We start from the raw sequence: 12135 nt of genomic DNA on the forward strand, positions 1-12135 counted from the left end.
TTTAATATTCAATCAAATTATCGATGCTTTACCATCATCTCTTTGAAAGTTACTGATACTGATTTTCAAAGAATTTCTGCATTATTTTTGAAAAGGCTTGCATATGTTACATTCTGAATTAAATCACCAACTATTAAAAACCAACAAACACAAACTGTACTAAAAGCTATATAAAATTTTTCAATGATCTATGTTTCAATGGAAGTACACATGAAAGTATCCCATCGTATATATTGTAGCATACTTTACATTCAAAAACAATACGGAACACCACTAAACAAGCAATACTCATAACATACTCCACTCTTGTACTCTATCATACAAACATTGATCCGTAGGCCCCTCGCACTACATATGTAAGTCATATTCAAAAAATCAGCGAACACTCAGCCATATCGCGGGGTTACTTTACGAGGGGTATCCAGGCGCAGAGCGGTCGAATTTGCAAAAATTTTTACGATACAACCTTAGTTTTATTGATGGAAAATTCGATTTTCTATGATTCCCATGGATTGGATGTATGGGGCGGGATCTCGCGTTTTAATAATAACTGTAGGGTGTTTGTATGTTTCGAAGTATGAAATACTGAAGGGTGAGTCGGCTATTGGCTGTCGTAAAAATCATATTTGAATACATTAGATGGTTCATTTGATGATGAAGTTTCAAGTACTTGGGAATAGGCAGGGTGATAAAGTATGAAACGTAATATTTGATACAATATAGTAATAGTTGTGATACACTTTTGTGGTTATACAAAAGCTAAAACGTAGCGTTAAAGTTGCGGGTGACTTATGTTTAATGTAATTTAGAAATAAGACTCACTACTAAACATAAAAGTTCAACTATTTTACAGTGATGTTTAGGACTGTAGTCATCTAAAAGTAATTATTTATTCGTCACTGTAATTAGCAGCTATATCAGTCAGCCCCTGACTAATATAAGTGTTACTCAATCGAAACGTCCGGTAAACCAATAATAGATTGTAACATTCAATTTTAAATCACACTTAAGACCCGTTGCATTATAATAAATAATATTACGTGTACAAGTCGTCGTAAAATCGTAAATAATAAAAGCTATCAAAATCAAACAACACTCATTTAAAAATAAATCAAGAAAACGTTCAACCTAGTAATTCTAACAAGCAACTTGGAATACATTACACAGACGAAGGTGTCTTGAACGGGCTGTCAAACTATCGACGTTCTGTTTGTTCCTCGGAACGGTAGATAGTTAATTAACTTGTCACTACGTATTATTCCTAGAAGTGTATGCACGTGGAACTAACTGTAGGTCTAGACTTAGACCTTACTCTTTAGAACTAGTGAGGACAAACTTAGACCTTTAAACACGCCTGTTGTTTCTATGAAAGTGTCTTGTATACATTGTTTTAATAGATAAATAGATAGAGAGGCTTGACTGAGTTTTTCTATAGACTCTGGTACGCTTAGGTGATAATTTTGTGATATATTAAGGTTGAATGGAGTTACGACTATCGAACATCTTGGTTTATTTATTTCTTCAACTGAGCAACGTTAAAAGTTCATATTTCAACAAGTTATGGAGATCTTACGTGATCATATTTACTGTAAATCTGTGATGTATTGTGCACACACTTGGACACTATAAACAAAGTCCTGCAACGTTGGCCAGTATCAATGAAACTGATGTAGCCATTATCCATACTAATATTATAAATGCGAAAGTAACTCTGTCTGTCTGTCTGTCTGCTACTCAATCACGCCTAAACTACTGAACCAATTTGCATGAAATATATGTTGTGTTTGGTATGGAGATATTTTGATACCCGAGAAAGGACATAGGCTATATGTCATCACGCTACGACCGTAAGGAGCAGAGTACCAGTAATTAATGTTACAAAAACGGGGAAAAATTTCACCCATTCTCTCTTATTGGACGCAAGCGAAGTTGCGCGGGTCCGCTAGTTATTAATAATTTTCGAAACTATTAAAAATTGCGAAGTTTTACCAATCATCAAGTTACGTACACATAATGGATCATACAAAGAAACGTTACCTGATGTGGTCTGGCATTATGCGGCGATGGTCCCCCCACGCCGTGGTGGTACACCATGTCGTGTTTGAGCTGAGGCAGCGGCGGGCCAGGTTGCGGGCCCGACTGGTGCTTGCTGATGTCCACCGCCGCCAGCGCCTCCGCCCGGCTCAGCAACCCATCGTTCAACCCGCTGAACAGGTCACCCTGTGCAACAAACAACGACGTAAGCAACGGTAAACAACTGGTAAAGTTACCACCAGTTTAACAGTTTCTACAACGGTAGACTGGGTTTGGTAAGGGTTGCTAGAGGCCTTGGTCACCCTGTGCAACAAACAAACACTTTTAGAACGGTGGACTGCATTTGGTAAGGGTTGCTAGAATTTGTTAGATCGGTTGTCCAATGCCCGGGCGTTGTAGAATTGCATGAATTAAGCCTATGAACAACCGTAGATGGCTTTTGTTCGTCGATGTGCACTACTGTGGCTAAGGTTTCTGTTACGTCGACATAGGGGAAGTATTATGTAGGGTATGTCCAGTACAGAAGGTCTTCAGAAACGTGATTTTCGACTAGTGAGCGATTGACATGTAAAATGACCAAAAAATGTTGAATTAGGCTAAAGATGCTGATCAGATTCACACAACATTTTTAAATACGCTGTCGATATTTAGATACCATGCGAGATCATCTCTCAGTGTGTTTTAAGATTTCTAGCCATTTCGTTAAGAAAGTAAATTTAATGTTGTATTTGTTTTGTTAAAGTAAATAATATTAGATGGGTAATGATAATTGAAAGCCACTCCAGCATTCTTACATTAGTTTTAACGCATGCTGATAATTTATTATGCAATGGCATGCACTTAAGCTAGATAATTACTAAGGATTATAATATTAGAATAAAACCAAAACGTATAGAAATATGTTTATTAAAATATATTTAATAGAGTCTTACATTAGGAAGCAATCACTGACTTAAGAATATAATAAAACACTCCAAAATTTAAGTTCGTAGTAGTTATACCATTAAGATTAAACACTCAAAAATCATTAGTTAACTCAGTGACCGCTAAAGTACATTTTACTTTGATTAATAGAAACTTTCAACAAAAATACATTCCCTTATGTACAGAATCTACATTTTAATATTAACTGCAGCTAAACATGCATGGTGATACATATTTACATAAACAACTTTATTTACTGTCGACAAACTGCACCCGTAGAAACTGGGAAACCATTTTCTTTCAAATAAAATACCTTGCAAGAAAATATTTCCTATTATATAACAACACCTGAGAGAAATAATCCAACCAAAAGACATACTCACATCTAAGGACAATTATACAAAAGGATAATCTAAAATTTACATCAACACGGCTACCCATCCGAATACAAACCTATACAACCTTCACTTAACCACAACGACGAAGCGAGAACTGCACGTTTATATTTAACATAAAGCAACAAACACACCTTCTAATGAAATTAGCGACCAAAATGATCTCAGCATCACTGGATAAAAATTAACCTGACCGACGATGGAGACATCCACTAATTTGGGGCTGTACGTTAAAATAAATAAAATATAAACGTGGACAGGGGTTTTTCACGAATTATATTCAATTATTTATGAGAGCATCTGACCCGTGAGTTACTCTGTATTAAGGGTGGTTCACACTGGACAGATAGTCAATTGGCCGACGAAATTTGTTGGGTGTGCCATTTGAATGGGTGAATGTTATTATCATGATTTATGCGATTGTGTAGTGTTGAAATGAAATATGTGATTAAAATTGCAAGATTTGTGAAGTTAGGGTTCTGGTATAATGTAAGTGAAGAAAATCTATTTGGCGAAATATAAATTGGGTTCTGAAAAAACAGTGTTGCACATTGTAGATTGAAAGATGCTCCGAAACGTAAAATATAGTCAAATAAAATAAATTTTAGATTTCATCATTTCAAAACCAATACAAAACGATCAAGTCATTCTTCTACAAATGCATGCGAACTCCTACCCATATAACACGAAAATCAATATCTAACTAAACGCCATACAAATCTAAACCCACAAAAATCCGCAGAACAACAATCTTTTAACCCTAAACTGTTAAAACAATTAATTCATCCATCCACTAGTAAATTAAATAGCCGGGTGGAGTGTAAAAGCGTCCGTATGTCTCTGCGCGAGCCGACTTCTAAGCAGGTAGTTTTATGGCAACGAACCACTTTTAAAATGCCACTAGCTTGCCACTGGCACGTTTGGCAGCGGTTGGCACGTTTGCCAGTTTTATTTGCCAGGCCCCCGGCGTATCTGTTTGCATTCGAATTCTGTTTAAATCGATTCTTGGTTTTTGTTGGGAAGGGCTGATGGAAACCTAGTTTTGGTTAACTTGTAAAGGGATGTTTGGGTGTAAGGGGGATGGATTTGTGTTATACCAACTTTTAAGTTGTTTTGGGTAAACTTTGAACAATGTGTGCATTTTTTGTGTATGTTTTTAATGCTCAAATCTTTCCAAAATAATACGGAATGTGTGTTTTTCTACGTCATTTGAAATGTTAAACTATAATTTTGAGAAGATCACTAGGTAATTTGATTTTAATTAATGCTATTATAAAGCAGAATCGGAACACTGTATTTTTCAATTTCCAATTAAATAAATGATTGTCGATAACATTCATTCTCATGAAATTTATGTATATTTTTTCTTAAAAATATGATTAAGAGAGCATTTTTGATGTCTGATCATGATACAAATATAACAAACAATAAAATATCAAGTGTCCACTTAACCCTGTTAGATCGTGGGAATGAGTTCTTGCCCTCGGAGTCCTCACTAACCCTCTTGTAATTGTTAACAAGTGTCCGCTCGCGCCGACTAATTCGCTACGTTTGCCAGCCGCGCGCGTTTGAGGGTTACTTGTCAAAATTCTATTTAGTGATGCGAGTAATTTTTATGGGCCGAATATTGTTATTGTCATTGTCGAGGATTAGGGCTGTTTGCTCTAAGGGTATGTGAGGGGCTTTGTTATTTGTTCACGGATTAATGAGGTTAAATTGTTTTAGTTTTGTAACTCTTTTTTTCGACATCTGTATTGTAGGCATAGTACAAAGGTATAGTTTGTTTTTTTTGCAAGGTAAACTATTTTATCTTTAATAGATATTTACAAATGCAACTTAAGTCTGTGAACAATTGGGATATTGCTAGAAATATTGCCATGAATCGTGGATAATATAATCATTTAAAAAAAACTATGATACTTGCATATATCAAAGTCCCAGATTTCAAAAGATTCTTTTTTACGATAACTGGTCCTAATATACAGTGTATGATAAACTCATTGATATGTTTTCTATTAAGTTATCGCCGATAGGAATCTACGCGACAGATGTTCCGCGAGGGGTGAGCAGAGATGAGTTATATTTAATGTACAACTAATAGCTGAGAGCGCATCCATCAAAGATAACTGAACAGCATCAACAGGAACGAGTGTATAAAAAAACTGTTACTAAAAAAAAACATGCAAAATTTTTTTTTTATATGAACTTGTGTAATATAATATTCTTAAGGGCTCGTTTGTTATCAGTGATTATATGTTATTTTGTTAATATGTAAAATTATTTTTATTTGTATAATTCATGAAGGAGGCAAATAACAAAAAATGTCCTTAAAACGTGTTAATTACGTTTTTAATTCATACGATGAGGCCCAAACTGAGTAACCATTCGACTCATGGATTTTGACTATACCACTAATAATTATAATGGTACCTACAGATAGACTAACGTAAAGTGCGTTTCTAACTACTTATCAAACAAAGGAAAAATAACATATACATACGTAACGTCATTATTCACAATGCGTAAAATACACTCATGATCACACACTGAAGGATTAAGACCAGCTCCATACCTCAAGACTCAGAATAAATAAAATATTTTTTTTCTTTAAATTTTATTACGTTTTCTGCATTAGTACGTAAGTATGTATTGGACAATTGGAAACCTAACTTAACATTCATTATATCAATATAGTTATCAATTCAATTAACTTTTGTAACAAACAAACATGTAAACTATTGTAGCTGGGATCAAAAGACGTAAAATTCACACAGAAAGAACACGAAATATGAAATAAAACCCCCTTCAAACAATAAGACCGGTCTCATGCCTCAAGGCTCAACACAATCGACATTCGATTAGCCCCTTACAATAACATTCTCATTAAAATCACCATGAAAACAAACTAGCATAAGTTAATCAATTTAATATAACATTCCCTCTGGTTGGTCCCCACTTGGGGTACTAATTTAATTGTGACGTCACGTCCCCTGTCAAGCAATTATTGTCAGAGTTACAATTTGCAATGTCATGTAGCAAATGATATTGTTACTACTCTTTTTCATATCGTGTTATAAGTTTAATGGTATGGAGTAGATCAGTGGGATAAAGTATTATTTTGTTTTATATTTTAAGTGACGAGCTTGTGGTTAGGTTAGCCGAGGTTGTTCTGAAGATGGGTGACCATATTAAACGTATCGAGTTCTTTCGTGTTTCGGAAGGCACGTTATTTTCAAAAATGATCTTTGACAGTCGTTGCCATTAGTTAGAAACTTGAAAGTCTGACAACCAGTCTTACCGAAGGGTGTGTTACCACGAATTATAAAACCTTATTTGTACTATATTTAAAAGTAAGTAAGTTGTTTTAAATTTAAAAAATATGACATTGTGCTTGGATTTGATTAATTGCGTAGTATAAAATATAATCCCACTAATATAATTAATGCAAAAGTTTGTAAGTGTGGATGGTAGTGTATGTACATATGTTTGTTACTCTATCACGAAAACACCAATGCAAGAATTTTATTCAAATTTGAAACTCTACACTAAATACACTAATAAGAACCTTTTCATCCCGAGAAAACTTTTCAGATATAATCTTATCAGAAGCTAGTTATTAATTTAGATAAAACTACTTAAGATAAAATGTATCCTTCTACTGGTTTGTCACTAGAAAAGCCTTATTCTTATCATATTCCATGGAAATGATATGCGTCGAAGTTATTCTTTGAAACACTTGAAATGATCACCGATCAACGTTTTCTAAGGAAAATATTTATTGTTTCTGATAACTTACAGGCTTCTTGTTATTGCTTCTGTCGTACTATTATTTATCTTGACGTTTTGAACTGTCATCAAATAGATATTAGACTATTAGATAACAGATCCTTTTTTTGCCTTGAAGATGATGTTTTGAAAATATTTTATTTGGTTATTTGTCAATTAAGCTACTGGCAGAATGCTAAAAATCCTTTCTGTATGAAAATTTTTGACGACACAAAATAGTTTTTTTGAAAAATGTTTATTATGTTCTTTATGATTTTACTTAATATTGTCGCTAAGTACTTTAAATATACAACAATTCTATTAACAACAATTAAAATCCGTACGAAAACCCATTCACTAGATTTCAAGTTTATTGCAAACAAAGAGACAGAAGACTTTTTTAACCCATTATTGTCCCACTGCTGGGCAACAGTCTCCCGTATTGAGGGAGAGAAATATATAGTGCCATCTCTCTCCCTCATCAAACATTGTCTAAAACTTATTAGTAAAAGCTTTGAGCATTAGTCTCTGCGCTAATCCAAGTCTATTATTACTCATCAAGCTCGCGTTGTAGGGTTAAAGCACGCCATGATCCCGACTAGTGTATCAAATGTCACTACGGATAGGGTCGATTAGACCGCTGCCTCTGATGTACAGACGAACACACGAGCGTTACAGGGTTAATAGTTAGGTTAGCTTCAAATTTTCCGTATTTATGCAAAATTGAACCACACGTTTTTTTTGTTTTACGTTTAACGGAATAAAAGTGGTCTACCTTATAGAAAAAAGACACGGTTTTTCCCTCAGAAATAGGGTTTACAAAAAGCAGAACCAACTGCAACTAATAAATAGTAGATATATGTTTTTGTAAAACCTTTGATATCTCAAAAGTAATGTATTTGCTGTGTGGTTCCTTTTTGCATAAACAAGGTTAATTTTCGGTTAATCGTACATATTTAGATTTGCGTCAGTAAAAATGTTGGTGTATTTTTTTTTTGTAAAAATATTGTTAAATTGTGTTTAGTTAGTGTTTTGTAAACGGATTAAGTAATTGCTAGTTGTTATTTTTTTTAGTGTTATTGTTAGTTCGTAGTATTGTATATTAAATTTAGGTAAATGTTTAAGTTATTTGTGTAATAAAATAAATAATTTGTATTTTTGCGGCATTCTTGATGATAAACAAACTTACAAGCATTTCAAGAAATCTACCGTAAAACCGCGATTTAAGTTGGATTTTTTTTGTACAATTTAGATTTTTACGTGGCCATTACGTAACAAAGTTATGAAGTAATATTTATAGTTATGAACTTTATACCACTAATATAATATTAACATCTACTTTTTTATAAAATTTTAACTTAATAAAATGTGGATCAACTCAAAAAATATCATAATGCATGCATGTAATTACTGTAACACAAACTTAACAAAAATGTTGTCAATCAACTCTCAATAAATAAAATATCTAACACATAATATGATCACGATCTTAACACTTGTGTGTTCGAGTGTACGGCTCATTGCGCGCCGGATTATGCGCTGTGCACTTAGTATCAGCGATTACGTGGGGGACCGACGAGGGTTATCTCTCGTCCTGAGCCAAAATATACAAATTATTTTGATAATTACGAATTATTCATGCCTCGTACTCGACTTGTGTACTTTGAGGGACTGTTTGTACATTACAGATGGTAATTTAATTACTATGGATTTTTAAGTGTGATATATATCTATATAAGTATATATTAAGAAGTATATAAGTATGTTTAACAGTTATTTGGTACCATAGTACAAGCTCCGCTTAGTTTGGAATCAAATGACCGTGTGTGAGTTGTACAATAATATTTATTCATATTTGGATAATGTGATGAGAGCAGTGATAGCCGAGTGGTATAAGTTTGTACCTCACAGGTTCGAACCCGAGGCAACACTCTAGTGACTTTTCGAAGTTACGTGTGTACTAGAAATAATTATTATGGATTTTTAAATATAATATTTTGATGAGAGCAGTGATAGCCGAGTGGTATAAGTTGGTACCTTCCATGTTCAAACCCGAGGCAATGACTTTTCGAAGTTACGTGTGTATTAGAAATAATTATCACTTGTTCCAACGGTGAAGGAAAACATCGTGATGCCACCTTGCATGCCTGAGAGTTCTTTAGAACAGTTCTTGAAGGTATGCGAAGACCCACAATTGGTAGACTCAAGGTCTAACCCTTTCTTCATTATCCTTGCCCAGCAGTAGGACAGTAACGGGTTAAATTAATTTATTTATTTTGATTAAAAAGACTCACGCCATGTCAAAGACCTTCGGGCGGCTTGAACAACTTTAACACTAGGTTGACCACTAACTTTACGATAAAAAGATAAGAAAATAACTCACGGTTTCTGAACATCCGTATAACCTCTTGTATCGTCTTTGGATTCGAGAAAAGATTGTTTCTGGATTATAATACATAACCGTACTTTTCTTGTTAAAGATCAAAAAAGTGGGCTTTAACTTTAAAATATATTTTAAACCTATTTATTAACTAAACTTTCACTTGTTCAAATCAAAGGTTTAGTTCAAATTTAATTGTACTAACTAACTAACAATAAACCACAGACGCCAAACAAATAAGAAAAAGCGCGAGATTTAAACTTCGAACGCAAAACTCCCGTCATTTTTTAAACGTAAAAAATGTTCTACACGTTCGGATACGCACCTGTATCATGTTACACGAATATAATCGATTCGGATACATCACTAAGATTATCGAATAAAAATGGTTTCATGCAACCATGGCCCATGACCTGACATATCACGAAATTCAGTATCGGTAATTAATTTTCAGTATTTCGACGAAAACTCAATCACAGAGGAAAATGTCAGAATTTATTTTTATATTATATCGTATTTACACGTGCTCTCGGTCATTTGGAGGTCAAATCTAGTTAGACTACCATGACATGGTTGTTCGTCTAAATATATTGGTATACGTATTACGTTAGAAATTTAAACTTATCAAACTGCGAACTACTATTGAGAAGAGTAAGCAAAGAAAAATATTTTTTTAACTTGGTTTGGATGTAAGTGTTTGGCAGTAAATTAGTTTGGAATTAAATAACCGTGTGTGAATTGAAAAAGATATCTATTTAATTCCAAATTTTTGGAACGATAAAATATTTTTTTTTATTTGAACGTTATCTTAGTACAACTAGAACAAAGACGAGTTTTCTTGAGAAATAATCGGAAAATCGATTTGAAATACGAGTTAATTATAATGCGTGATAGTTAATAGTTATAAAGTTACAGGGTTAGATGTCTAATGGTTAAACTAATTACAAGCTCGATTGTCTTCGCTTTACTGTACAAGGTTCATGTGCAATTATCTTATTAATTAAAAGTTTTAGTCTCCAATAAAGTATTGCTTGCATTAAAAAAGTACCTAGTTCTTGTGATACAATTCGAAGAAGATTTTGATAACTTTATTCATTCGAAAATATTTATATTATTATAAATATTTTATCTTGAAATTAAGAAATTTTATAATTTATTGTCTTCAACATTATAGACGGATTTTTTTCTGAGATATTTTTGACAGTATTAAACTGTCATTGAATTCATTTTATTGTGCAAACTTAACTGCTTTTTTACTGTGCAAACGTATTGCACAATATTATTGATAGATCTAAGCTTTTTTTTACTATTCGACCTACAGTTAGTCATTTAGTCAAGCCTGAAAGACTACAAGCTACAAACCTTAGGTAAAAATGTACATTTGTTTTAAATAAATGGGTTGTTAGTACCACCCACTTATTTCATTGACCGCGTCAGTTTGATATCAAGCGAAGTTCAGCCACATGAATAATCGATCATGTCACGAGTAAACTTTGAAATACGACTTTAAAAGAATGTTTGTTTTGATACATTTTGTTTTTGTTATTGAATGAACTTATTATAATGAGATTAATTTAATGTTTTACTTAAATGCTATAGGCAAAATACTGAAGTAACAATTATTACAATAATATAACAAACTTAATTAGAGTGAAAAATAATTACACCACTAGAAAAATAACTGAACTTACTCTGAAAAACCAAAAGAACTAACTAACAATTAGTGTGAAGACGATAAATACAAAATTAAGATAATTAACATGAGGAATACCTAATTCAAAAAATCAAAAGTGTTTATCCTCAGCAAACATATTATTATGCCTGTATTAGGAGACCCCTAGAATGATCGCAAAAATGTCCTAAGACGGCTAAGAAATCCAAGAGATATACTATTGCTGCCACTGTAAAATACCTACTCTATAAAATTTCAATCTCTCAAAAACCTTTATATTGATAACATGAACGGTTAAACAAAAATATTGTTATATCAAACATATTACAAATTTTAAATCATGCTTTTGTTTCATATTCAGCACGACTCAAGCCCGTTCATAAACTTACCTAATAAATAAAACGCGTCACACCCAAATGACGCCAATGTCTACAAACTATCAATAAAAATAAGTAATTAAATTTTTCTATCTCTACCAAAACTATACTCTAAAAGGCAAATAGAAAATGTCCTACAAAAGAAACAAATCTCTGTAAAAGTTTATCGCATTGCTAAAAATATAAAATTAGTAAAAATAAAAAAGAACATCTTTGGCCAAAGATGAACGCAAGCGCATTCGCGAGGCTATGTTACCATCAAAATGTGAAATAAGGAAAAATCTAAAATGTCTAATTTCAAAAGATATTATAATGTTGACTTACGTTGTGTCTTGGTGACCATGAGTTGCACATCAACGATGCGTCTTCCAGTATTCGACTCTGGAAAGAGAAACCTCCGTTTTTTACCTTCACACGTTTCTTGCATGCACAGTTTAATTCTAAATACCAATAAAACCAGAAAAAGTAGTAGTAGTACAAATAATTTTGATAAAGTTTTGCATACAAAAAATATTTATTTACGTTTAAAAAGAAACGAAACATATTTGAAGGTATTTTGTTTGTTCTTGGTTAATTGTTATTTTAACC

General features: G+C 33.0%; 1 protein-coding gene across 1 annotated transcript in view; it reads right to left on the bottom strand.

Moving 5' to 3' along the window:
- Positions 1–12135, bottom strand: part of acj6 (abnormal chemosensory protein 6) — a 71785-nt gene that overhangs the window by 12296 nt on the left and 47354 nt on the right. The window contains exons 2-3 of the mRNA XM_076135245.1: positions 11872–11928; positions 2038–2220 (exon numbers count right to left, since the gene is read on the bottom strand). Of these exons, the coding sequence (XP_075991360.1) occupies positions 2038–2220; positions 11872–11928 (240 nt within the window). The remainder of the gene's footprint in view (positions 1–2037; positions 2221–11871; positions 11929–12135) is intronic.

This window comes from Anticarsia gemmatalis, chromosome Z (genome assembly GCF_050436995.1).
Source record: "Anticarsia gemmatalis isolate Benzon Research Colony breed Stoneville strain chromosome Z, ilAntGemm2 primary, whole genome shotgun sequence".
In the NCBI taxonomy this organism is placed as follows: Eukaryota; Metazoa; Arthropoda; class Insecta; order Lepidoptera; family Erebidae; genus Anticarsia; species Anticarsia gemmatalis.